The 25,023-nt window shown below is 49.8% G+C and overlaps 8 protein-coding genes; 3 read left to right on the top strand and 5 right to left on the bottom strand.

The window, feature by feature from the left end:
• Positions 1-5: 5 nt before the first annotated feature.
• Positions 6-1,041, bottom strand: FFUJ_07189 (probable NADH-ubiquinone oxidoreductase 24 kDa subunit, mitochondrial precursor; the record flags this gene model as incomplete). XM_023577413.1 has 3 exons in its annotated part: positions 6-374; positions 510-800; positions 919-1,041. The coding sequence occupies 3 exons, from the start codon at positions 1,039-1,041 to the stop codon at positions 6-8; spliced, it is 783 nt and encodes a 260-aa protein (XP_023430489.1).
• Positions 1,042-3,049: 2,008 nt separating this feature from the next.
• FFUJ_07188 (related to 4-coumarate--CoA ligase) lies at positions 3,050-4,884 on the top strand (the record flags this gene model as incomplete). XM_023577412.1 has 3 exons in its annotated part: positions 3,050-3,652; positions 3,715-4,734; positions 4,801-4,884. 3 exons carry the CDS (start codon positions 3,050-3,052, stop codon positions 4,882-4,884), a joined length of 1,707 nt encoding a protein of 568 aa, XP_023430488.1.
• A 327-nt stretch (positions 4,885-5,211) lies between these two features.
• FFUJ_07187 (uncharacterized protein) lies at positions 5,212-6,646 on the bottom strand (the record flags this gene model as incomplete). XM_023577411.1 has 2 exons in its annotated part: positions 5,212-6,339; positions 6,392-6,646. 2 exons carry the CDS (start codon positions 6,644-6,646, stop codon positions 5,212-5,214), a joined length of 1,383 nt encoding a protein of 460 aa, XP_023430487.1.
• A 1,143-nt stretch (positions 6,647-7,789) lies between these two features.
• On the bottom strand, positions 7,790-11,285 carry FFUJ_07186 (related to protein kinase SWE1; the record flags this gene model as incomplete). XM_023577410.1 has 2 exons in its annotated part: positions 7,790-8,500; positions 8,550-11,285. The coding sequence occupies 2 exons, from the start codon at positions 11,283-11,285 to the stop codon at positions 7,790-7,792; spliced, it is 3,447 nt and encodes a 1,148-aa protein (XP_023430486.1).
• A 5,086-nt stretch (positions 11,286-16,371) lies between these two features.
• FFUJ_07185 (probable dCMP deaminase) lies at positions 16,372-17,679 on the bottom strand (the record flags this gene model as incomplete). XM_023577409.1 has 3 exons in its annotated part: positions 16,372-16,416; positions 16,511-17,604; positions 17,658-17,679. The coding sequence occupies 3 exons, from the start codon at positions 17,677-17,679 to the stop codon at positions 16,372-16,374; spliced, it is 1,161 nt and encodes a 386-aa protein (XP_023430485.1).
• Positions 17,680-19,328: 1,649 nt separating this feature from the next.
• On the top strand, positions 19,329-21,558 carry FFUJ_07184 (related to APG7 (component of the autophagic system); the record flags this gene model as incomplete). XM_023577408.1 has 4 exons in its annotated part: positions 19,329-19,528; positions 19,579-19,702; positions 19,748-21,043; positions 21,091-21,558. The coding sequence occupies 4 exons, from the start codon at positions 19,329-19,331 to the stop codon at positions 21,556-21,558; spliced, it is 2,088 nt and encodes a 695-aa protein (XP_023430484.1).
• An 895-nt stretch (positions 21,559-22,453) lies between these two features.
• Positions 22,454-22,769, bottom strand: FFUJ_07183 (uncharacterized protein; the record flags this gene model as incomplete). XM_023577407.1 has 2 exons in its annotated part: positions 22,454-22,526; positions 22,582-22,769. 2 exons carry the CDS (start codon positions 22,767-22,769, stop codon positions 22,454-22,456), a joined length of 261 nt encoding a protein of 86 aa, XP_023430483.1.
• A 1,305-nt stretch (positions 22,770-24,074) lies between these two features.
• On the top strand, positions 24,075-24,875 carry FFUJ_07182 (related to GPI-anchor biosynthesis protein PIG-F; the record flags this gene model as incomplete). XM_023577405.1 has 2 exons in its annotated part: positions 24,075-24,404; positions 24,456-24,875. 2 exons carry the CDS (start codon positions 24,075-24,077, stop codon positions 24,873-24,875), a joined length of 750 nt encoding a protein of 249 aa, XP_023430482.1.
• Between the last annotated feature and the right edge of the window lie 148 nt (positions 24,876-25,023).

Here is a 25,023-nt window from a genome sequence, read left to right as displayed (position 1 = left end):
TAATTCTACAGGTCCGCCCTTGTGGTCTCGGTTCCCCAGGGCTCCGCGTTAAGGCTTGTTTGACCAGCACTGTTCTCACATGTGTCTCGGCTGCTCAGAGGACCAGGCTTGGGGACGTTGACAGTAGAGGGGTCGGAAGCAGTGGCCTGGGCCCGAAGAGACTTGAGGAGGTCCTTCACGGAGGCGGGAGTGAGATCCTCGTAGTAGTCGTCGTTGATCTGAATCATGGGGGCGTTCACGCAGGCACCGAGGCACTCGACCTCGAGAATGGTGAAGAGACCGTCGGCAGTGGTCTGGCCCTGCTCAATTCCGAGCTCCTCCTTAATAGCCTTGACGATAACATCAGATCCACAGCCTCCAAGTTGGCAAGGTGTCTATTGGTGCCGTTGTTAGTGGGTTGTGCTTTTAGAGTATTCAGTAATCTTCAATGACGTCTAATCGTCATTGCCAGACTAGCGTGAAGCAATTGCAGTCGACAAAGGCGTGCTTCATACGGGGAAACAACATACGGTAGTGCAGATTTGAACAAAATATTTGCCCACGGGAGTTCTGTTGTACATGGTGTAGAAAGAGGCAACCTCGTACACTCGCATGGGAGGCATCTCAAGAAGACGGGCGACCTCATTCATGACGCTGATGCTGGTAAAGCCGTGCTGGCGTTGGCCGAGGTCAAGCAAAGGCATGACAGCAGCCTTCTTGTACTGGGGAGGGTATCGCTTGAGGATCTCGGCAATGACGGTCTGGTTCTTCTCGTTGAACTTGAAGGGGATGTCGGGGTTGTTGTCCTCGGTATTTCGATGCTGTCATACGGCGAGAGGTCAGACAAGTTGGTTCTCATCGCTAGAAATTGCGCACCGATAGATCTACCATGATCTATGGTCCAGGGTCGCAATTGACTGCGCCAATTGGCCTACTTACCACCATGAGAGTGTCGCTTCGTCGGCTTGCTGTGAGAGAGAAGGCGGCGCGAGACTGAGGGCGGGCAGCCCGGCACACCGGCCGGATGGCGGAGCGGATGAGGGGAGTGAGCTTGCTCGCCATCGTGAATAGTTTGGTGGTGCTTTTCCTGAGCGAGCGGAGCGGGTGTTGTCGCGAAGGCGGGAGGGCTTCTAAGGTCGTCGGGTCCGGATCTTGTCAAAATGTCGCCGTCGTAGCAAGCATTACAATTCGAGTTGGAGCTGCTTGCAAAATCAACGACGATGATTGGTGTGTCTGGCCCAAGGTTTAGCCGTGCCGGTGTGGGCCGATGGAGAGGTACGTACCGTCCTCTATGAGGTGTAAGTGGAGGGACCTCTTCCATTACGTCGCCTATCTCGAGCTGCCTCACCTTGAATTCAGAACAGCTCAATCATCAATGTTTTTATGGTTAACTTACGATGATGAAGATTCTTATAAACCGTCATTGTTGATAGAGTCACACAAGAACTCGAACCAGTCACCGACGTGAGCAAACAATAATCTAATCCTTTACTCGTGACTCGATCGAATACACCCATATAGAACTGCTTTCGCGCAAAGACCAAATGGCATTGGGTTTGATAGACCTGTGTTAACAGAAGCTCTGCAGCCTTTCGCTGCCTGAACTTATCCCGCCAACAGATAAACTATGTTTTAAACACTTACAGATAATTCGCTATGAAATCAAGTTTCGTGAATTTGGTCGTACCACATGCTCCTCTGTTGTGCGCAATCTCCATACATCCCTCTTGGTATGTGTATCTAACCACAGAGCATGTTGTGAATCACGATTCAATTCAATTTCAATAGCCTATGGCCCAGCCTGCTGTGAGTTTAGTGTTGTTAAACGACGATCAGCATTCGTTTTGGGGCCTTGAACTCGAAACCAGATCCAACTGGATTCGTTCTATCATGGCACACAAGCAGGATCCAACCCCGATCTCTTTGATGCTCGACAAACAACCGAAACTCAAGCCATCCACTGCCAAATTTGTCTTCATACGTGGTATTTCAGGTAGGACAACCGAAGAGTTGCAGCGTACTCGATTGTATGCGCAAGAGTTGCTTTACGCTCGCTTCCTCACGTGCAGAGGTTAAACGAACGGGTACTCCGTACATGGTCAGGGCAATATAAGCTTAAAAGGGTTTTGTTGTTGAACCTTCTTTAACCGCAAGACAAACCCGAGTCAAGGTAGCTTTGCCACCTCGCATTGGTGAGCCTCCCACTTGATGTTTGGGGAAACACAATTGTGTAATTCGGCTAGAGGCTTACTTCTGGCGATGAGACACCAACAGTGGATTGGGTGCTGAGGTATCACCACCTGAATGCTGTGGTTCTGGCGGCTCATAACACGAGACTACCGATGACAACTGGTCCTCTAGTTGACAACTCACCGGGCTAGGCGCATAAACCCAGTAAATAATTTGCTAGCCATTAAGATGATATCGATTGTTGTCGTCGTAGGTTTCAGATGGCGGGGACAGAGAAAGGAGCCAGCGTTGTGATGGCTGGAATCCAGTAATGAGTGTAGCTAATTTTAGTTAAGCGTCCTCATCACTCTCTGAAAAAAAGGCTGAGGAACTACAGCATGTACAAGCGGTTCGTGTATGTATATAATATCAAGTCTGTTCGCATCAATAATTCAGCCACGCTTGTAATTATTGAACCTGTCGTTCATTTGTTTCCGTGTCATCCCTCATCGTGAGTTGACAACCCCTGGCTCAACTCTATCGTCGGGCTCGATCTCAGAGCGAAAGACCCTTGTTTCTAACTAACTTAAGAGCTAGGATCTTTCAGCTAATATCTTAGTTCTAGAGCCACTTTGGAAGCGCCAGATCTTAAATGAACTACAGAAGGAGGTAGGTAGATGGCGCACCGCCTACCTGAGGTGTTCAGCTTGGCTTGGCTTGATGCTTCTAGGTAGTCTTTGGTAGGCAACTGCTACCTACCTAGTTACTTTTCTGAGCTGGACCTCTTTCCATCTTACACGCAAAGAGAACCTCATACTCCATCTGAATTGTTACATACCTACCTTATACTGAACTCCATCCTCTTAAAACATTGATCTCGACTTGTCGACAACATCGCACCATGCCAATCGAATCGCGATTTTCAGTGTCGGTTCCTAATTGCTCGATTCAACAATGGATATTTGGCTCGCCTTCGGGGCCATTACCGGATCAGAAGGCTTTCATCGATGCCGATAACCCTGAGCAACGTTATTTCACCTACAACCAAGCTCGATTGTTTGCGAAGCGTATCGCCGTCGGTCTTATCAACAATGGTCTTAAGCCAGGTGATCGTGTTCTCCTCTTCACCAGTAACAGCTTATTCTTCCCGACTATTGTGATGGGCATTTGGATGGCTGGGGGCATATTCACAGGAGCTAACCCAGGATATGTCACTCGAGAGTTGGCCCATCAACTTCAAGATAGCGAGGCGTCCTTCGTCGTTGCCGCGGAGAGCGGTATGGAAGTGGCATTAGCTGCTGCCTCACAGGTTGGTATGAAAGCTTCGCAAGTCTTTTTGTTGGATTCGACATGGCCAGACTCACCTGTTGAGACACAACCTAGAGAAGACAGTCGACACTGGACAGAACTCATTGCATCTAGGCCAGAGGGCGAGAGATTCGAGTGGACTGAGCCAGATGATTCTAATGACTCTGTCTGCTCTCTCAACTACAGCTCAGGCACTGTAAGTCATTCTTTCCACTTTTTCTTGGTCCTAGCCAACTGCCGCGAAGCTAATAATATTAGACTGGAATACCGAAAGGTGTCGAGATCTCACATTACAATCATGTTGCGAATAGCTGCGGTGTGACTCTTTTCCATAAACTCCATCCCGACTACGAAGCTCGCCGTCAACGTTCTGCTGCCTTGTGTTTCCTCCCCATGTATCACGCCTTTAGTCAAGGCTACTTCATCACCAGCTTCCCTTGCGAGCGCGTTCCCGTATATATCATGCCTTCTTTTGATTTTCCTAAGATGCTCGCACATATTCAGAATTTCCGCATCACGAAGCTTCTGGCCGTTCCCCCTATTCTTGTCCTTATGTCGAAACACCCACTTGCACGCCGTGCCGACCTGAGTAGCATCGACATGATTGCATCCGGTGCTGCCCCATTAGCGAAGGATACACAACGCGAGATAGCCGGGATGATACCTGGGGGCGAGTCAGTAATACGACAAGGTTGGGGGATGACTGAAGCAACTTGCACCGCGTTGTCGTGGGACCCTAACAAAGCTCCCAGCTCTGCGGCTGGTGAGCTGACCCCAGATTCCAAGGCCAGGTTGATCCATATCGAAACTGGAGAGGAAATTACGACTGCAAATACCCCAGGAGAACTCTGGATCACGGGTCCTACGGTGATGCGTGGCTACTGGAGAAACCCAAGTGCAACCCAAGGCGCATTTGTTACTGACGCTGAGGGCACTCGGTGGCTCCGTACCGGGGACGTTGCATATGTGGAGGAATACGAAAAGGGGTCTCTCTTTCATATCGTGGATCGTGTCAAGGAGTTGATCAAGGTTAAAGGCATGCAAGTTGCTCCAGCTGAACTCGAGTCTCTCCTAATTGAACGAGAAGATGTTGCAGACGCTGCAGTTATTGGGGTCATGGTCAACGGTGAGGAGCTCCCACGAGCCTATGTCGTCAAATCAACAAACGCAAAAGACACATCTGAACAAGACATCGCGGACTGGCTGGCTAGTCGTGTTGTCAAATACAAACAACTTAAGGGGGGAGTGGTCTTCGTCGACGCTATCCCCAAAGTTCCTGTAAGTCTATCATCCTTCTCAGTAAGAAGCGCTGCAAGTTCGAGGCTTACATATTGTCACTCCAAGTCGGGCAAGATCTTGCGCAAGGCTCTTCGTGAGCGAGCAAAACGCGAAGTTAGCAACGGCCTTGAGGTGCGCGCCAAGCTGTAGGTCAGCGGCGGCGACGGGCGCGCAAGCTAATCAGTATATTGCATCACTTCGCAAATCATAGACTTCTTTGCGTACGCGATAGTCTGTGAAGTACGGGCAAGTCGATAAAGAAGGTATATCAAGATTGGTGAGAAAAAGACTTCTTCTTGCTAGGACCAGACTGGGCAGAGTTTACTTGTATCAATATGTTTGCATAAAATTCTTAGTGTAAGGGAGGCTGTCCCAACAAGCAACAGTAGCATCTCCCATGGCTTTTCAAAGGCATAACTTTATTTTCATTAATTGTTACACACAGGCCTCATCGTGGCCCTTGCCATGAGACATATTTCAGTTTCCATCGCCAATCATCATCATGACTTCGTCCAAGAGTGTTGAGGGTATCTTCATATCTCGAGCCCTATCAACTCGCCCTCCATCAATTCGATATTGGGCTGGCAGCTTCACACCATCGGCGATCCCCAATATCTCCTGGGCAACCGCTATTCCACATCTCGCAGCCACGGGCATACCATGCCCCGTATAAGCAACACTAAGCCAGAGGCCACCATCGTCACCGCCCAGCGAAGCGGGTAGTTGACCAACCCATGGATAGCCATCTTTCGAATAGCCCATGATGCCAGTCCACTCATGAGTAGCTTGAAGAGTAGTGTCCTCGGATTCTTCTGGTGCCCTTAGCCTGACGGCCTCATGAAGTGAGGCACGCAATCGCTGAGCTATAATTGGGTCGATCGAATCGTCCCGCGATAGTCCAACTTGGCCATCGGATGAGCCTAGTCTCTCACCGCCAGTGATAAGTTCGCCCGAAGGTCTCTGGACGAGATAGTCGTCTCCTCCATCTGGTGTCCACCACACGTGGCTATGCTCCAGCGGTGAGCTGCCTTCTGAAGGGGTGAGAGCAGCAACTTGACCTCGCACGGGAACTATGTACCCAGATAGCTTTGGAATAAGGTGTGAGGTATAAGCGTTTGTTGCTAGGATGACTTTCCTGGCTGCTATCTGGCCACGAGGGGTGTGGAGAACCCACGAGCCCCCAATCCGCTGAATGTGCTCCACGGGCGTCTTTGTTTGGAGATTGAAGACGCTTGAGTCGTTCGCTTCAAGGAGACTCTCGAGAACCCAGCTAACAAGCTTATACGGCCATAGCTTAGCAGCGTTGGGCTGGTATATGGCAGCAGATGCCCCTGAAACTCGCAGCTTCTTCAGTTGCTCCTGATCGGTTATGACCTTGATGTCGTCCGCAAGCTCAGGGTTGGTTTTCTTAAGATGGTCTAGATGCCGGGTCACAATGTCAAGGATTTCTTGTGAAGGAACACGGTGCACACCTCCAACTGTCTCCCAGTCACAAGGGATGCTGTGCTCCGATACAAGGTCCTTTAGGAAGTTAAAAGTATCCAGTTCAAATTGAGCAACTGGAGCTTTGGAGGCGTAAATAAGGGGCTGGCAATGACCACCATTCTAATGACAATCAGAAAGCCCATACAAAATAATCTCAGTAGACTTAACTCACTCTTCCTGTGGCCCCCCAACACGCCTCTCTTGCCTCGAGAAGCACCACATTCTTACAGCCCCCCTTAACAAGCTCTCTCGCGGCAAATGCCCCCGTGATACCACTGCCTACGACCACAACATCAGCTGTGGAAGGGAGCTCAGCTGTGGTGCGATGCCCGAGGAGCCTCTCAGAGGGTTTGTGATGCCAGTACGATTTTGTGCTCTCAGTGCTAGGCAATTCAGCCTGTCCTGGTAGTAGCGTGGGGATTGTCATTGTTTAGCTGAGGTGTTTTTTAGTGTATATGTGGGTGCTGATGTGAGACCAGGTATAAGTTTGAGATAAGTTGCGGAGATGTAAGTTCAAAGTCTGGTGGGTTATATATCGAATTTGAATCCGTCTTAGTAAACCCCCGCCTTGAATGGCAGTTATCGGATGGCGTTGGCATAACATTAGATGTATTACGTCGTGCATAGGAGCTATAGATAGACTGATATGATAAAGGGCTGCAGTATCATAGGCTTCCGGATATCACGCATACACAGCCAAAGCGAAGTGTTGATTATGAATTGATCTTATCATGTTCATGCCATTTCGTCGTCAGAATCATCAGCAGCTATCAGATCAAGCTCCCCCATCCAGTGACCTTTCAATCCATCCCATTCTGCCCTGCTTTGGCAGTGGGCCCCTAAAGTATCCTTCCACCATGCTTGCTTGTATGCTTGCTCAAAGAGCCATTACTATAATTTACAATATTCCAGCGTCTCATGTAGCAAATCCTGCACTTCCAATGACTCGATACAATCATTTCTCAAAGACAACCGTCTCTTTTTGGCTCCTCCATATGCTGTGTCCTGTGCTGTTGCCCCTCTCTGCTGAATCCTGCAGAGGTTTGCCGGAACTTTTGATTATTACTCCCACCTAATATGCGCTGTAACCACAGCATGTCTAATGCTTTCCGGGGTATTTGATACACGCAGTCTCGCTGTTGAGACGCAAAATATTCAAGCCATCTTCCTGAGAGGGGCACATTCTTCAAACCGTGCTCTCGCTCCCTGTGGCGTACAAAGAAAAGTTGACAAAAGAAATAAAGGTCGGTCCGGGGAACAGTCGTGGCATGCCTAGTAGCGACAGCCTCCGAATCGAAGGTTGAATAAAGAACTCAACAAAACGCCATGGGAATAAATCTCACGTTAATGGCTTCCATTCCTCGTGGTATTCGTGTCGTGTCGTAGTAGCAAATAATGTAGATGTCGTCAGAGCACGTAATTCCTCCTGGTCGTGAGTGCTATGTTCCTAGTTCGAGCCAGGGTCTCCAACATCAGTTCAGCGAGTTTCTCCCCATAAAAAATCGCAAAAAGCTCCTTCTCAGTAGACCTCCAGTGCTATCCAGAGTGAAATGTAACCAGGTAATTCCCTCTAGACATCAGTCATCTCTGTGTCACTGTCACCGCCCTCTGCAATGGAAATGGGGATCAACTCCTCGTCGGGTCCCCAGTTTCCTTCATAAACAGTTGCCGGTGCGGCGCGGTGATGGCCAACCCACTGCAGGCCCTCAAGTTCCAAAACCTGATGTACCGTTGGTCGCTCACTGGGCTCTTGAGCTGTCATCCATCGTACAATCAAATCGAGAGAACTGTTGTGGGTGGCATTAACCATAAACTCGGGAGGCTGCAGTAGTTCCGATCGCTTGGATGGGCCAAACAAGTTGCTTGGGTCGTGCGTCTTGCCACTTGTGAAATCATCGCTATGCATTATCTCGGTAGGGTTACCAGTGGCATCTCGCTGGACCTCAATAGAGGGATTCCAGGTAAGACTTGGCACTTCAGAAAGATCTCCAGAGCGGAGGGCGATCCACGTAGGTCCATTGTCAGGTAGGACAACGTTGGCGGCTGTCTCAAGGATAATGAGGCCCAGAGAGAAGACGTCGGCGGACTGGCAGGATTTACCCTTGAGCATCTCCGGGGCCATGTACTCACGATCGCCCTCGACGTCCACGCCTTCGGCAGACGAACAGGATTGGGCTAGACCGAAATCACCAATCTTGAGAACACCTTCGAACGTAACAAGGATATTGGCCGGCTTGAGATCAAGATGCATGAAACCTGAGTCATGGATATCCTTCAGGCCCTATAGAAATGTGAGTACGTACAGAGGAGCACAGTGGTTTACAACTTACCAAGCACAGGTCCTGGAGGATCTTGAAGATGCGAAAGTCGTCTAGTCGTCCACCTCGTCCAACAGTACCCAGGAACTTGTCGAGGGTACCCTCTTCGCAGTACTCTGTTTGAATATAGAGATGGTTGTTGTAGTCCCAATGATCGAAGTACTGGACCACATGTTCAGAGTAGCTGAGAGTCCTCAAAATCTCGGCCTCTCGGACCTTTGTATCCCGATCCTTCGGTCCCTGGAACGCATGCTTGCTCTTCTTTACAGCATAGACTCTGCCCTTGGTGGGGCTTGTTGTCGGGGTTGTACTGAGGTTGCCAAATGTCATTTGATGGTCCGCCTGAGTGACACGATAGACAACAGAGAATTCACCCTTTCCAATCTGCTCCACTTTGTCGAATCGGGAGGATAGGCTTGCGTCAATGTCAATGTTACTAGTACGGGCGTTCACGGGAGTAACAAGGAGGCTGGTAGATGATCGCAAGTCCCGTCCTGCTGTTGGGGTAACGGGAGGTGGCATGCTATCAGAGAAGGCATCACCAATCTGAGAAATAGACAATCGGCTGGTGTCGAGAGGCAGCAAACTCTCACGTGGCGTTTGCGGTGTTCGTCGTCCATCAAGGGGGCTGGCTGATTCACAGAGTTTCGATTTAGTAAATGTCTCATGAGGAGAACTGAGGGTATGACTCAAAGAAACTGTGCTTAGTGGAGAAGGAGAGTGTAATCCTCGTCGAGCCCTGGAACGGCCAAACGAAGATAGAGGCAGATGCGAAGATGGGGAATACAGACGTCCAGCATCGGTAGGCCGACTTGAATCGTCGACTGTTCCAGCTGGTCCGTCCGTTGTTGGGACTTCCGACTTACAAGTTGCTTCTCGAGGGATAGAGGTGCCGAGAACCGGAGTAGTAGAGTGTAATGTTCGGTTGGCAGTTGGGCTATGGTTATCATGGGGACTCTCGAATGAGTACTCGCTGACCTTGCTAAGGCTGGGAGTTAAACTGTTCTTGGTTGGAGTAGGGGGAGCATCGCCTTCCATGGGTGTCGAAAAGTCAATCGTTTCACCAAAGAGCTTGTGTTCGTCACCATCCAGGCTAAGGACACTACCGCGACGTGCACTCCTAGAAGCACTGCCACGCTGGAATATTGACATGCCCTTTCCTGGCCTACCAAAACTGGCTGTGCTGTTACCAAATGGGGTGGAAGGGAGACCGCCAAAAGAATTCCGGTTGTTACCCCTCTTCTTCATGGCACTCCCAGCTGGTGGAGGGAAAGTAGCGAAGGGGTTAGAGTGCTTCTTGCATGGTGTATCAGGAGGAGCCATCTTCTTGTCGGCATCCTCTTCGGGATTTCGGTTGACCTTGGAAATAAGTCCAGTAGAGTTGAAAGCGCCCACCCACAGCTGCGAGTTGCTGGGTGTCGCCATGGCCTTGGACATGTCATTTGGGCGATTGGGTCGTGTCGCATTGAGAGGGAGGGATCGTGAGAAAAGGTGAGGTCTGGGTCGATCTGGCATCCGGGCCACAGGAGCATAAATAGGTGCTTCCTCGGTTAAGCTGTTTCCTGAAGACGACGTCGTCAGTGTCTTCGATAGAGGATGTGGTTGGTGGGCCTTGTCGCCAAAGAAAGTAGTGGGTGGTGGTTTCGAGGTCGGCGTTGTAGAAACAAAGGGACTCTCTTGAGGCACAGGAGGAGGAACAAATTGGTCCAGAGAAAGGCGAGGTCGACTTCGGACAGGAGAATATTCGGAGCTCATCTGAGCCAGCTGTCGTTCACCAGATCGTCTTCCCCAAGATCCTCGCTCCCCATATCTTTGTTGTAGAGTTGACTTACGTAGGGACGATGACCTCTTAGGAACATTCGTCGTCGCAGGTGTTGGTGGGGGGACGGGATCGCGGAATGGTGATCCGCTAGTACCCGCAATCTCATACTCGGTAGATGAGTCTTCATGTATGTAGAAGCTCTGCGAAGATGTCGTGTTGGCACCAAAGATATTTTGGTCCTCGTTCTGGCCCAGCCCCGATATTCCATGCAAGCTCCGTCGCTTAGCCACGGGGCTTCCCTGGCTCGGTTGGTCCAGATTCATGGTTGCGTCGCTGCGCTTTAATGACCCGTTGTTTGGGACCATCTGGCCATCATTGTTGGAATCAAGAGACTTGAGAAATGAGGTCGGCGAAGATCCAGCGACGTCGAGAGTGAGGCTGCGTCGCTTGACGGGACTGACAGAGATGGGGCTTGTAGCTCCCAGGGAGTTATTCTCTTGCCCTGATGCATCAATAACTGAAGCCAAAGGTACCGCAGGTAGTGAGTTGCCGCTATCGGGAGCCATGTTGAGCGCCCTCTTAAGAGGGCTCTTGGGAGATGCGCGTGCTCGTGTCAACGGTCGTGAGGGCGATGTCTTACCGGCCTTGGCGGAACGCAACGAGAGCCTAACGCTGGGGCGGAAAGGTGTAAAGGCGGTTGAATGCGGGGCACCGTTGATATGAGGAGGTGCTGAGCGGGTGTGGGACGGTAGAAGTTGTTGGTTTTGCGGTGTTGCGCCAAATCGACGACAAGGTGATTGAGGTGAGGTTTGGTGGGGGCTTTCGGGGCTCAGCGAGTTTTGGGAGTTGGAACGCGTCAAGAACTTGGAAGGTGATCGTGAAATAGAGCGTCGGAGAGTGCGAACTGCCGATGTGACGTCGATGTGGTGTGCGTGGGTTGGTGATGGTAGGGCGAGTGTGCCACCGCTGCTGTTCGAGAAGGACATTGTGAGGTTGCGAAGTGCTGCGCGCTGCCGTGATGCGCGAGCAGATGACGCAGTAAGGCTGATGGGTATAAACAGTTGAATAACTAGGCCTTGTCGATATTTGCTGCTAGTGCGAGATACAGTGACCGGTGAAGAATGCAGTAGGTGAAGTATAGGTTGCGGACGTTGGTGAGCCGAATGTGCAAGCCTTTAATGGTGTTGCGTGAAATGGCCAAGTCGAAGATGTGAGAAGCAGCTCGACGCGATACCCAGCAACTCGCAAAAAGCTATGCCAGTCTCACTCGGATGTCGAAGGTCATATCATGACTCGACAACTGAGAGTAAATCAGACGCTAAAGAGAGGGAGGCAGAAGGCAGAAGAGCGTTGAGTGTAGGCTTCCTTTTAAGTGCCCGAACGGTGATGTCGTCGACAAGGCAGCCAGATAGATACCTTAGATAAGAGTGGGTCGACGTGAGTTCGCGTTGATTGAGTAAATACGAGTGATTGTCGACACGTAAAAGAAAAAAAGTGAGGTTGAATAGAGGAGGGAAGTTGGTGGAAGTTGGAACTGCTAAGCAGTTGTAGGAGTAGTCGTGCTGCAGGTGGTGGTGTCGTGTTTCGTACAAGCAAGATGGACGTCCGGGTTGGAGTTGGGGGTGGGCGGGTTGAAGAGACGAACGGGAAGACAAGAGAGTTAGGAGGTAGGTGAACTAGGCAGTTAGTTTGGGTGTGGCAGTTGGACCATGGCGCTCGTGAACGGGCATGGGCTACTGATCCTGACACAAACTAACCAAGTTGTGTTTGTGTGTAAAGAAGAGGCTAATGAAAAGCAAATTGTCCCTGCAGTTGTCGTCCGGTCTTGTCTCTTCTTTTACCTTGCTCTCGCTCGTCGAGTCTTTGTTATTGTGGTTTGTTTGAATCCACAAGCAGTAGAGTTCAGAGCAATAATACTATCCTGCCCCGTCGTGTACAATACCCCTCGTGTGGCTGCGTTGAAACCCAAGAACCCTTCCTCAGGGCAGAACGTGGATACTCCAACTGGGGTCTGGTGACTCAGAATATCAGGTCGAAAGGACAACGACAGGTAGTGGTAAGTCAGGCTGGTATGCACTCGTCTGGGCTTTCTTGGTGTCTGTGTTGGAAAGTTGGTGCAGACCAGAGTTGACTTGCAAGGGAAAAAAAAGACCCAGAGGGTGTGACAAAATACTAGTGAGAGATAGGACAGGATGGGATGAGAGTGGAAGGGAGGGCGCGCAAAAAGAGGATGGACAAGACAGCCTGGAGTGGTTGGAAGAGAGGTCCCGCCATAGACGGATGAGGATAGGGAGCGTGGGAGCCCAGGGATGGCGCGTGTTGGCTCTGTAGGCTAACGATCTGGTGCACGCCCCGTGCTGTAAAAATGGTAGGCTCAGGCTGAGTTAGTAGGGGGTTTTCAGTTGTCTACAAGCCTCCCGTCTTCAACCAATATTCAATATATCAATTGATGAGGAACGGGAGAATCACTAGAGCAGTCAATATCATAACAGGGGATCAACGCGCGTACTTTGCATCAGGGAGGCAAATTCAATTTTGTGTATCCCGTACTCGTCTTCTACCATACAAAAATCTCTTCGTCATATCAAAGAGGCTGGACAACAACAAGCTGGGGTAGAGGCGCGCGACAAAGTGACGCATTTGTTTACACGTTTGCCTAAAGGGGGATAGTGTCACACGAAAAGACGCGTTTCTCCAAGCAAAAGCCAGGGGTGCAACAACATACAGACATCAACTCACTAACACACCCTCCAGGCTGGCCCTGTTAGCGAGTGGCTTCCTTCAAGGATGGCGCCGGGAGCTGGTCCCTGTAACTCAACCCGCTCATGGCCCGTCCATGTTCCATCTCAAGCCTCTAAGCTAGCTATTGATTCTGACTCTACAGGCAGAGTAGCACTGATCTCTCTGTTTCATCGATCATGGCACGTTCATCAGAATAATCACATTCCTTCGTGGCTGCGTGGCTTCGTCATATCCGAAGATTCTCTCTCCATGTCTTGATGCTTCCTCCTCAGCATCCGTAGGTAGGACAACCGACTTGTTGAATAGCGACGATCGTTGATCTTCAGGGAATCACGTTTGTCTGTGACTAAATGTTTCTGTGAACTTGTTGAGCCTCGATGGTTGTTGCGCTGGGACTCTTGTAAGTGAGGGCCACGATATATCCACGGGTACGGAGTAGAGAGTCTGGAGTGGTTCCTGAAGCCGACCTCTAACTTCAGACTGACCAGCACCTCTTCTCCGTCCGAGAGAAAGAAAGAGGCATACGGATACGAATACAGTACCTAGGAATTACCCACTTGTAGGAATTTCTGACTTTTTCTTGCTCACATCTTCCAGGTCGAAATGGCATCTATCAACAACACCAAAGTTCATGTGGATATCTTATTCAAGAGACTGACATGTATGTAAGTCGGACATCCAAAGCCCTGGTTCGTCGATACCCCCCACTGGGCGCCTCTCAGCGCCAGTGCTCAGGGGTATTCCCGTCCTTCAGACGCCTCTCAAGCCATCGCAAGCCACCTCACCCCTGAGACCTCCCCTCTGGCCCAGGAACTTCTCTGTTCTTTCCAGCCAGGGGAGATCCCATGGCACTGGCAGTTGGCATGGGATGGCGCCCGTTGGACTGAAGATCGCCTCTAACATGGCATGGAATTCTGGTGGAATGGCATGAGGTCTGTTCTCGATAGAGCAAAAAAAGACGAGCGCTTCTGCTGGTCAGTCTCGAGGTCGCAGTCGTTGTAGGACAGCATCTACTTAGACGCTGGAGTAACTGTCCCAAGACAGATCGGAGGTCGCAGCTCGGGCACTTGCACTGGCACTCGCAGGTTGCAGCGAGTCCAAAGCAAGATACGATTGGGACGGGGGGTTGGGGCCATGTCTAGAGCCCACCCGTTCGCTGGCTCCCGTCCCCTTCAGACCATTCAGCGTCATGATCGTCGCCGTCACTTGCTGGTGGGCATGCTTTATCCCGGGTCCCATCACTTGCCTCGTACAGGACTGGGCTACCTCGAACAAGTGAGTGAGGTGTGTTGTACACGCTGTACAACAGAGACAACGTCAGCCCTGGCTAGTCAATGGGTACAGTACAGCTTAGTTTTCATTACCCAGCGAGTTTCTCGTACCAGCCACTTCCAATGGATGAGTGATGAGTCTTCTCTCCTTCTTACAGCCGCCCAGTGGCCCTCTGGTTCAGGCCCTCTCTGCCTCCACCAGCAGAATCAGTAGCAGTCATGACATGGCTATACCAGGCCAAGCCAGCTCATCGCATCGGGCACAGGCACCTCGAGGCTAACATCAGCATCAGTGTCAACCATGTCCTGACCTACATCCCGATAGGCCGGCCCCTCTCATGACGCGCAGGAAATCTTCCCGTTCTGATCAAAACAAACAAACGATTGCTTCCCCTATCCTCTTGTGCACTCCCCCACTAGCTGACGGTGGTAATTTGAGCTTTAATTGTGCTCTTTATGCCAACCAGCCCATGTCATCTCGCTTCTTATGAGTGAGTCCGGGGTGGCTCCCGCGCTATGCGAGAGGCACTGCGCTAACAATTCAGTTGTGTGCGCTCGTCAGTTGTTGGGCCTGCGTGTGGACGAGAAGAGGCACAAAAGCCCTGCTCATAAGCCTGGGGCCTAGGCCAGAGGGACCACAAAGCGCATCAAATCGAAAAGCTACGCATCGTACTTTTGAGATTTGAAGCCCCTAGCATGTCGTCCATCTGATCAGCTGCCAATCAAGGCCATCAATCGGCATTGCCTCTACCGTTGCTGCTCCGTGCTTCTTGATCGGAGGTTTTAGATCAACTCACATATCGACTTACGCGGAGCATCATCGTCACTTGCACTAACATAATGGAAGGTCCTTCATTGTTCACATCCTACTCCGTACAGATCAGCTCAACTCAATTCACTCACATGCATCCCCCGCGCTCGCATATTCTACACTAGACAGGGGATGCAACTGGCTGTGCACAACATATCAGTGCCAACTTTGTTGACCGCCTGACTTGGTTGCATATTTTATGGGACATCGCTGCAGCTAGCAAGCCGTTGAAGCACACCGCACAAGTCTGCGGCTCTGTGAAATGAACCCCTATGCAGTTCATATTATAAGGGCCGTGTAAGTGGCCTCTGGCGGCAGCGGTCTACAACTTTCAGCGCAGCTTCGCTAACTTTGACATGCTCCTGAGCCCCTATTCGCAAACTATTTCCTGCAGGTGGTAGTCGTTGTCCTGTTGTTGCGATGCAAATGCACGATGTGTTCAGGCGTGATGAAACAAAGCAAGAGTTTGTTACAGCCGACAAATTCGAGAACTTGGACCGACTTTAGTTAGTTTGTAGTCGAAATTAAGCGCTCAGATAAAGGATGCAGAGACGAATTTATTCATGTGCGTTAAAATGTTGGTCTTGCATAAGAGACCATCGAGAACAGAACCAACATGAACCCAAGCGCACCGTTATCCGAAACGGAAGACACAGACAAACGCCATGACGCAAAGTGGCTTCATTCTCATGTTCCCATAACTGCGGCCAAGTGGGCTATGACTACCCTGTAGTGTTCTAGAGTTCGGCGTCATTGGGGCTTGGTAACCTGCTGGCCTCAATAACGGGCCACGCTGGCAATGCAAAACGCACCTCGACGGGCCGTCTGCTTGCCTGCTTCTGCCTGCTTGGTTTCGGTGCAGTGATGCAATGCTTCAAGTGGACTCGGGGCAGGGCGGATACTGCATGAGAGAGCGTTGCATATACTATTTGATTGGACAATTGGACAACACATTCGCAAGGGAGTCAGCGAGGGGTACAGTAACTTTGTATGTCAACTCCAGCCTTTGACCAAAGTCTCATATGCACCTCCTCGCTAGGGAGGATCGAGATGAGCGAATTTTGCATGCCAACTGGTGTGGGTGATCCTGAGCATGTAGTCTTCTGGCATCAAATCTTGGTGAAGCAATTCCAGTATCGTGTTCTGCTTCAAAAAAGCCACATCCTAGGCAAAATCCAGTGTCTCTCTGAAGATTCCCCACAAAGGCATAGCAAGGGATTATAGTGAGACGGCCGAGATACCGAAAATCTAATAAAGCTCCATCTTCTCGAGATGAATCAGGCCATTAGGCGGCTAGATCTGAGTCAGTATCAAACTCTCAAAAAGCACTAGTGAATGGCAGAATTTCGTCCAGATCTGGACTCGAAGGGAGGGTTCATGTACTCACTGGTATGAACTGTCTCAGCTTCACGCCGGCCTCCCTAAACACCCGGGCTGTATCGTTGTCCATGCTGTATGTGTGAGCGTAGACAACCTCGCTAATGCCCACCTGGCAGATTTTGATACTGCATGTGAGGCAGGGACACGTGTCGCAGTATAGGACAGAGCCCTCGCGTATTCTTTCTCGTCCCGCTTCCAAAAGCGCGTTCTCTTCGGCATGGATACACAGGCAAGTCGATAAGCCCACTCCGGAGCTGTTGCCATCATTGCACCTTGGACAGCCTCCCTCAGTGCAATTCTGTAGTCCCCTTGGAGTCCCATTATAACCGGTGCTAATGACCCTGCGTTCTTTGCCAACAAGCACACATCCGACTCTACGCTTCATACAGTTGGAGCGTTGTGCAGCAAGGGATGCCAATTCCATAAAGTAAGTGTCCCAGCAAGGGCGAAGGCGATCAGGATTTGGGATGTCCAACTTGCCAAGGGTAGCATAGAGGTGCGCTAGAGAGGATGATGTGTTGAGAAGTCTCACAACAGCGCGCGAGATAAGGGGCGAGAGGCCTTTCTCTGCGTCGTATAGGTGGATATCGCTCTCTCTGACAAAGTCTTCTAGACTCATGTCAGGCTCTCCCGCATGCCTCTGCCTCGCGCGGTCCTGGAACCGTCGCCAGCGGACCGTCAATGGCGCATCGACGGAGAGCAATAGGAAGAAAGGTCGACGAAGAAAGACGTCTAGAACTGCCTCCGTGGGAATGTCAGTAGTGACAAAGCGGCTGCGCCAGCGTTTCGTCACGAAGTCAAGAAGTTCCTCGGCTGTGGAAAACACGTGTTGCGGACCATCCCGGAGAGTCAGCGTGGTTTCAGAAGATGACTGGTAGCCATTCTTGGTGGTGAGCGCTGTTGAGGTCAGAGCGCCTTTGAAAGCTGTCGAGTCAGTAGACTGTGATGGAGACTCTGCATCGTGTTCCTCAGATGAAGCGGATTCGGCTCCAAGCGAGGTATTGGACGGTCTTGGCTGGGATTGTGGCTGTAGATGGAGGAGTTTGAATCCATGATGCTCAACGAGATATTGGGCCACCGTCCTTTTGCCGGAGCAAATACCTGATCTATGTGAGTTTGTGACTTGACTTGGGAAGTTTGCGATATGTTCTTACTGCCGCAGACGCCGATGAGCATGCTGTGGATCAATGCTGGTTTTTGTTCTGGAGCCTGTAGAGGTAAGGTAAAGTCAGGATCAGGCTTTGGATGATGTATCGTGCCTCACGTTAAGATTTTCCGTATGGTCATTTAACGCGTACGGCGACTATTCTAAGCGCGTCGCAGAGTGTGGGGGTGCACTGTTCGCAGCTGTGATCGTTGTTGTTCTAGAATGTCTACGGAACCCGTTGAGAAGTGTCGCAAACTCAACTTTGAAAGCGGCCGACAAGTTGACAAGTATGTTTCTCCATCTTACGAGTTATCACGGACATCTCGATCTAGTTAGACATTTCATATATATAGATGCTGTGAGTTATGATCAAAGCGTACATTCCAACAGTCCCGAGAAAGCTTGAACCCTTGGATATTTCAGACACTCGTTAATGAGATGGCGCCTTCACGAAGAGGGTCACATTCTTTAAGTGAATGGTGGAGATAAATCTGAACGGGTGTATTCTTGATAACTTCCGATATACCGAGTCTGCGGTTGTGAAGAACGTGTTTCTCCTGTAGCTGAGGTGATAGTAAATGAGTCTGAAGGGTCATTGTTTATGATGGATGGAAATAATGGGGTTTGCAATATCGATCACCTTTTCTTGGTAAAATTTGAAGCTAGGTTACTGACGATGATGGCTCACTGGTTTCGGTCAACGACTTCATATCATGGTAGTTGGGAAACCTTCAACGGGATGACATTCATAGCGTCGATCTGAGGTATGGATATGACAACGCTTTAAATAGATAGAGCCATGACTCTATTATGACGATATAGTCAGAAAACAAAAGTAGAAACCATTAATACGGCCATGTCCCTTTTTTACTTTACATGCACTTCCGAACTTACACGCACGATGGCCGCATTGCAGCTACCGACATCGAGTTCTACTTACCTACCCTATAACGGCATGTACCCTTTGATTCTGTGACGGACGTCCGCGATAAGACCGGCAGGCAGGTGCATGCAGTGCCCGCCCAGTACCCCGCGGTGGGGCCAAGGAGAGACAAGAATTCTTTAGACCACGAACTCTAAGTGACAAAAAACCTAATCTAAAGGCTTCCTAAGTCTACACTAAAGCTGCTTAAATATTTTCATCACTTAGAGTAGAGGTCCTAAGTTTTCTTGCTCACTGACGCTGCCTGTGACCTAAGTTGGGGCTCCACTTAAGGTCACCAGTGACGGTCATCTTATCCGTCCAGGTGAACCTTCATAAGATCACCGAATACACACAACGATGACCTTATACATTCAGCTATAACAGATCACGAACCCTCGAGGAGACACTTGCACGTCAAAGACAAGTTCAACTTACTCGACCACCCACTGTTGTGACGAGGAAATTAGGCTCTTTGTTGAACTGGACGACCAACATATCAAATCTGTGTTCAACCTCACAGAAGCTTTTTTAGCTTTAAATAACAGTAGCATACCTACCTAAACAGTGATAATCCTATGAAAGGCTGGGATCAAGAATCATAAGGTTTATCTGCCTCAGGGACGCAGTTGCTGCCTTAAGCAAGCAGTATAAATACGTAAGGTATCAGCAGCCGGGAGGACCTCCTTCCTCCTTCAACCCACCCAAAAGCCTGCCTCACCAGTGTCACACAAACTTGACACCTTCACCATCACGATGGCGGCACCGCTGCAATTTGCCCCTTTCACCTCAGAGATCGAGCTGTCGTTCTACTCGGCGCTCTTTGCCTCGAAGCTTGAGCATGACAAGCTCGACGACTCAGCGCGGAGCATTCTTGGTCTTTACGAACCCCGTTTGGAAGAACCAGAATCCAGCTGTCGCATGCAGATATTAGGAAATGCCCTTACGAGTAGCAGGTAAGTCCACTGTTTGATTTATGCACAGTCTCTGACCATGCCAATGGCAGAACTAATGCGCCCAGTCCGCCTCTTGGGACAATGAGGGCCGAGGGAATCATTAGGAACGTCAATACACTCGAGGATTTCAAGAATACAGACAAGTCTGCTATGCTCAAGACTGCTGGCCGACAGGTATTTACGAACTCACGGAGACTGGAGCACCGCTGACAACTCTAGATCTGGGATGCGATCAAAGATGGTAGTATCTACTCTGTTCCATCCCTGCTCTCGTCATTCATCATACTTTCATACGCGGACCTGAAAAAGTACAAGTTTACGTACTGGTTCGCTTTCCCTGCTCTTCATTCTGATCCTTCGTGGAAGCGATCCGGTCCAGCCGAACATCTCAATTCCAGGGAGAGCACGGCGCTTGTTGACAGGGTAGGGACTTGGAGGTACAGTGTCGACTCCCGCGAGCATGGCTTCTTTCTGGTCAAGAAGGTACACGGTGAAGATCTGGATACAGATGATCCGGATTCTTCGCAGGGACTTCCCTTTCGATGGGAAGTTGCCTCGCTACGAGAATTTGAGAATGGTTTCTTCGACCAGGTGGCTGAGGGAGACCGTTACGTTGCGTTTGTTGATCCTTCGACGTACCCAGAAGGCCCTGGGTGGCCCCTGAGAAATTTCCTGATCCTTATCCGACAAAGGTTTCATTTGGCAAAGACCAAAGTGATCTGCTACAGAGACATCCAGGCAAAGAGGCACGAAGCTCGCAGCGTCATTCTTCCAATCGAGATGGATCCAGTCGAGAGCATAGAGGTCACTGAAATGCCCAAGGTTACTGGCTGGGCACGGTCGAATAATGGCAAACTCCAGGCACAGCAAGTCAACCTAGGAGAGTACATGGATCCTGCACGACAGGCAGACGGCTCTGTCGACCTGAACCTGAAGCTCATGAAATGGAGGATCGCACCCGAACTCGACTTAGATGCGATTAAGAACACGAAGTGCCTGTTACTTGGCGCTGGTACGCTGGGAAGTTATGTCTCAAGAAATCTTATGGGTTGGGGCGTCCGGAAGATAACGTTTGTGGATTACGGGCGAGTGTCATTTTCCAACCCTGTCCGACAGCCACTGTTCAGCTTCCAAGACTGCCTCGAAGGAGGGAAACCAAAAGCCCCTCGAGCTGCTGAAGCGTTGAAAGAAATTTTTCCAGGCATAGATAGTGAAGGACACACGCTGTTTGTTCCTATGCTCGGTCACCCTTACATAGAGGAGTCGAAGACAAGGGAGGAATATGAAAAGCTGGAGAAGCTTATCGACGAACACGATGTCATCTTCCTCCTCATGGATTCAAGAGAATCTCGATGGCTGCCAACGGTTATGGGAAAGGCCAAAGGAAAGATTGTCATGAACGCTGCCCTGGGTTTTGACTCGTATGTTGTTATGCGACATGGTTCTGAAGGCCATGCCGAAGGGCAGACACCGCTTGGTTGCTATTTCTGCAACGACGTCGTGGCCCCAGCTGATGTAAGTCTACACTTACACTTTATAGACTGTATCTAACATTCTTTTAGTCTCAAAAGGACCAGACCCTGGATCAACAATGTACTGTCACTCGACCCGGTGTTGCAGCGATTGCGTCCGCCCTTCTTGTCGAGCTTCTCTCAAGCTTGTTACAACATCCCCTAGGCAAAAATGCACCAGCACCACAGCCAACTCCTGGGGTGGTTCCAGAGCGAGACCCACCTGACCATCCTCTGGGTTTGGTTCCGCATCAAATAAGGGGCTATGTATCGACATTTCAGAACATTGTCATCCGCGGTCAATCTTACGACTGTTGCAGCGCATGCAGCCCTAAGATTCTTGATGCCTATCGCAGTGACGGGTGGGGCTTTGTGAAGAAAGCGTTGCAAGAGAAGGACTATGTGGCAGAGCTATCGGGCCTGGCCGAGGTCCAGCGAAAAGCAGAGGAGATGGCTGCCCAAGTTGACTGGGATGAGGACGACGACCTTGTCGAAGATGGTGACGGAGAGCTGATTTAGAGTATACTGGCCTAAAGGCGTCCTAAGTCTATACTAAATTTCCCCAAGTTTACTTAAATTCACCAAAGTTTACTAAATAAGTTTATCTAAATTTGCCTCAGTTTACCTCAATTTCCTAAATCTATAATAAATTTGTTCAAGTTTCCTAAACTTATATAAGTTTATTTAAGTTCACCTCAGTTACCTAAGTCTATAATAAATTTACCTAAGTCTCCTAAATTTATGTAAGTGTACCTAAGTTAAACTAAGTTTACCTCAGTTCGCCTCAATTACCTAAGTCTATAATAAATTTGCCCAAGTTTCCTAAATTTGCGTAAGTTTACCTAAGTATTCTTATTTTAGGCTGACAGATTTAAAGAACATGTGTCGAAGCGGTCATGTTGTAAATCTGCTGAGGGACATTCGGAGTATAACTCGGCGTATTTGGGGGTTCATGAGATATTTCCAGGGAGTCGTTTCATTGCAAGATAGAGTTCCCAAGGATAGCGATCGCTAAAGTACCCCATATCGTTGATGCATCCTGCATGGGATATGATTTGTGTAAGTGATGTAACGTAATCTGAACATCAAGCGGGGTGCCTGAGATAAACTGCGAATATTGGAGACAATGGGCAGTGATCACAAAAGAAAGAAGCTCCTAATTTATAACGTATGGAATTATATAGTTCTAGAAAATAATCATATGTAGTCGTAGATGGGTCGCTTTAAGCACCCTTCCTGTAATGCACCTCAACGCCTTTCCATGCTATGTACAAGTGACTGTGCGTTGTCACAATCTAATTGGGCCCAATATTCAAGTATCCATGAGTGCATATGTTTATCGAGTAGTGGTACCGTCGAGTCTTGCTCGGTCGATGGTTATCCAAGAGATTGGGTGTTTCTGCATATCTATCCTTTACAGTCGACCGTCGAAGGCATACTGGGCAGCGAGGGGCCAGCCGAGGATGACAGCGAAGCCAGGGAAGAAGCTGAGACGGTGTTAGTTGATATGATATTGGCAAAGTCTTGGATGTCAGAACTTACAAGAGAGCTTGGCTTCCAACTCGCTTGAACATCTTGGCGTAGTCGGGCTTAGCAGGCTGCTGAGTGATGGGAAGACGCTCGAATGGGTGAGACTCCATGGCTCGGCCAGCGTTTCGCATAGCAGTCAGGAGAGAGAATTGGCGGCGCTGGACAGCGCGGGCGGCAGATCGAACAACGATGGGAGACATGTTGATTGAGTTTAGAGGAGTTGAGTTGGTTGGTGTAAGTGGTTTGGTTGAGTTGAGTTGTTTTTTGAGGTAAATTTATCTCAAGTTGTCCTTAGGGAAAACCCAGTAGTAATATACCCAAAGAATTGAATTGAGTGGTGAATATGTTTGTTGAGTGGAGAGTTGCTATTGCTCTGTTGATGCTTTAGATGCTGATGATGAGAAAAGAGACTATCTTTGGGAACGGTAGATAGCATCCTCTTATACAGAATTGCGATGCCGATCATTTTTCACGAGAGATCACAAATTTGATCAAGGATTCCTTCAAACGGCGACCTCCCAGAACCCGTGCAGCCGGATACATCCATTGTGGTCAGATTTCATCTGGTTTGGCGACCATCATGCCACAGTAGAGACCTGGATCCTGGGGTATTAGAGGGTGTTTTGACAGCTAGCCAATCATGGTTCGCCGTAAACTATCAGTCAGCACAACAGCCCAGAGGTGCATGGCACGATTTCTAGGTCGTCGAGGGCGTTTGTGGTGCGATTCTGATTTGGTCGGCGGGGACCGGTGACGCTGGCGATTGGTCAATTGGCACACCCTTACCAACACCCTGTTTCTCCCGTCAACACTTCATCGTTATCGACTGATTCTAAAGGATCCCAAAAAAGGATCTTGGAATTTCTGGATCCCGAAGGAAGCAATGGCCTGCGCTGTTTCCGGGGAACGGCGAAGAGCAAGTGGTTGCATTCGTGAGCTTGGATTGCAAATAACACCAGGGTTTGCCATGATATGATAGTCATTCAACCACTCACGAGGCTTTCACGCTACCCCAAAATGCACATGCCCATGTTTCTAGTCACGTTCTAGGTTCTGGCCCAGATTGACACGACAGACCAGATTTGATCGCATGAGATCCAGATGATGATAACCATGCCATGATTGCCTTGGCTCTCGCCGATGCCGATGCCGATGCCGATACCGGTTATGGTTCATTCGTTCCCGTGGTTTATTCTTAGCCTGTCTATTCCCGTGCCCATGACAAACCTCTTTCGGAGAATTCTAGCTCAAAAGGAATCACCCAGTTGGTGTTATGAGTGAAACCATGAGGCAACGGCGCGGAGCAGAGAGTTTTCGGAGCCGAACATTGGGCCAGCTTCCAATATCATGTGACCTAAAACGTGATGTGGTATCCAGCTACAGCTGTCAGCTCAAGCTAAGCTAAACCACCCTGTTGGCGATCGCTACGAGACAAGCTACGAGCAACTGCTCAATACACACTCATTTTACGATTCTCGTCAATGCCACTTGTCGACCCCGTCACCATGTCGACAACACTTGTCAAGAGCGGGACCCTCGCCCAACAGCCCGCGCCCAAGGCCGCCGTGCCCGCGATTCCGCTCGTCAATTCTCCTGCCGCTCTGCCCGCATCAGTCGCTCATCAGCTGTTGCTCGCTGGCCTGTTCTACTGGCGCTTCGATGCCCTGGTGGCCGATCCCGTTTCGACTCTTCAGACTGGCCTTCCAGTTGTTGCTGCCATTCAGGCCGTCTATCTTATACTGAGTCTTCCACCAGCGGGATCCTCGGGGTCGTCAAAGAAGCCTCGTCCTGGTGAGAAGAAGAAGTCGGATGGACGGGAGGCAAAGGCCATTCCTGTAAGTAGATCTGTTGTGCTTGGAAGCCATAAAACTAATGTCGATGGTTAGACCGCCGTTATTTCATTGCTCCTAGCTCTAATCCTGACACCGGCTCTTCATCTTCTCCTTGTCCTCTTTGGCGCGCCATTCCTTACACACGTGCCTCATACATTCTTGTGCTGCGCACATATCGCCGTCCTCGCGATTTATCCTGTCTTCTACGTTCGTGGTTCCGACCCTGTGCCTCTCCAGGCTGTGGTGGGTGTATCAGCTCCATTTGACCAGACATTTGGCGGCTTTGTTGGAACAGTGGTTGGGGCTTGGCTTGGAGCTGTTCCCATTCCTCTTGACTGGGATCGCGAGTGGCAGAAGTGGCCCGTCACCATTGTTGTTGGTGCTTACATTGGATACATCGTTGGATCTCAGATCTTGGGCACCGTTTTCTTTGGAAAGCGATGGGAAGTCACTCCTGAAGTCAAGGAGGAATAAGCCACTGGTTCTTAATAAGAACACGGCTCGTGTTCCAAGTCGCTCGTATGATAGGTTCACTGGGTTTTGCAGAAATATTTATGGCTTGGGTGCATTGTAATGTACCATGGCAAAAAGTTTCATATAATGAAATCGCCTATAGCGATAA

Source organism: Fusarium fujikuroi, chromosome FFUJ_chr05, assembly GCF_900079805.1.
Source record: "Fusarium fujikuroi IMI 58289 draft genome, chromosome FFUJ_chr05".
NCBI classification, from domain to species: Eukaryota; Fungi; Ascomycota; class Sordariomycetes; order Hypocreales; family Nectriaceae; genus Fusarium; species Fusarium fujikuroi.
The sequence above is the reverse complement of the archived record's forward strand: the minus strand, read 5'-3'. Positions and strand labels throughout refer to the sequence as shown.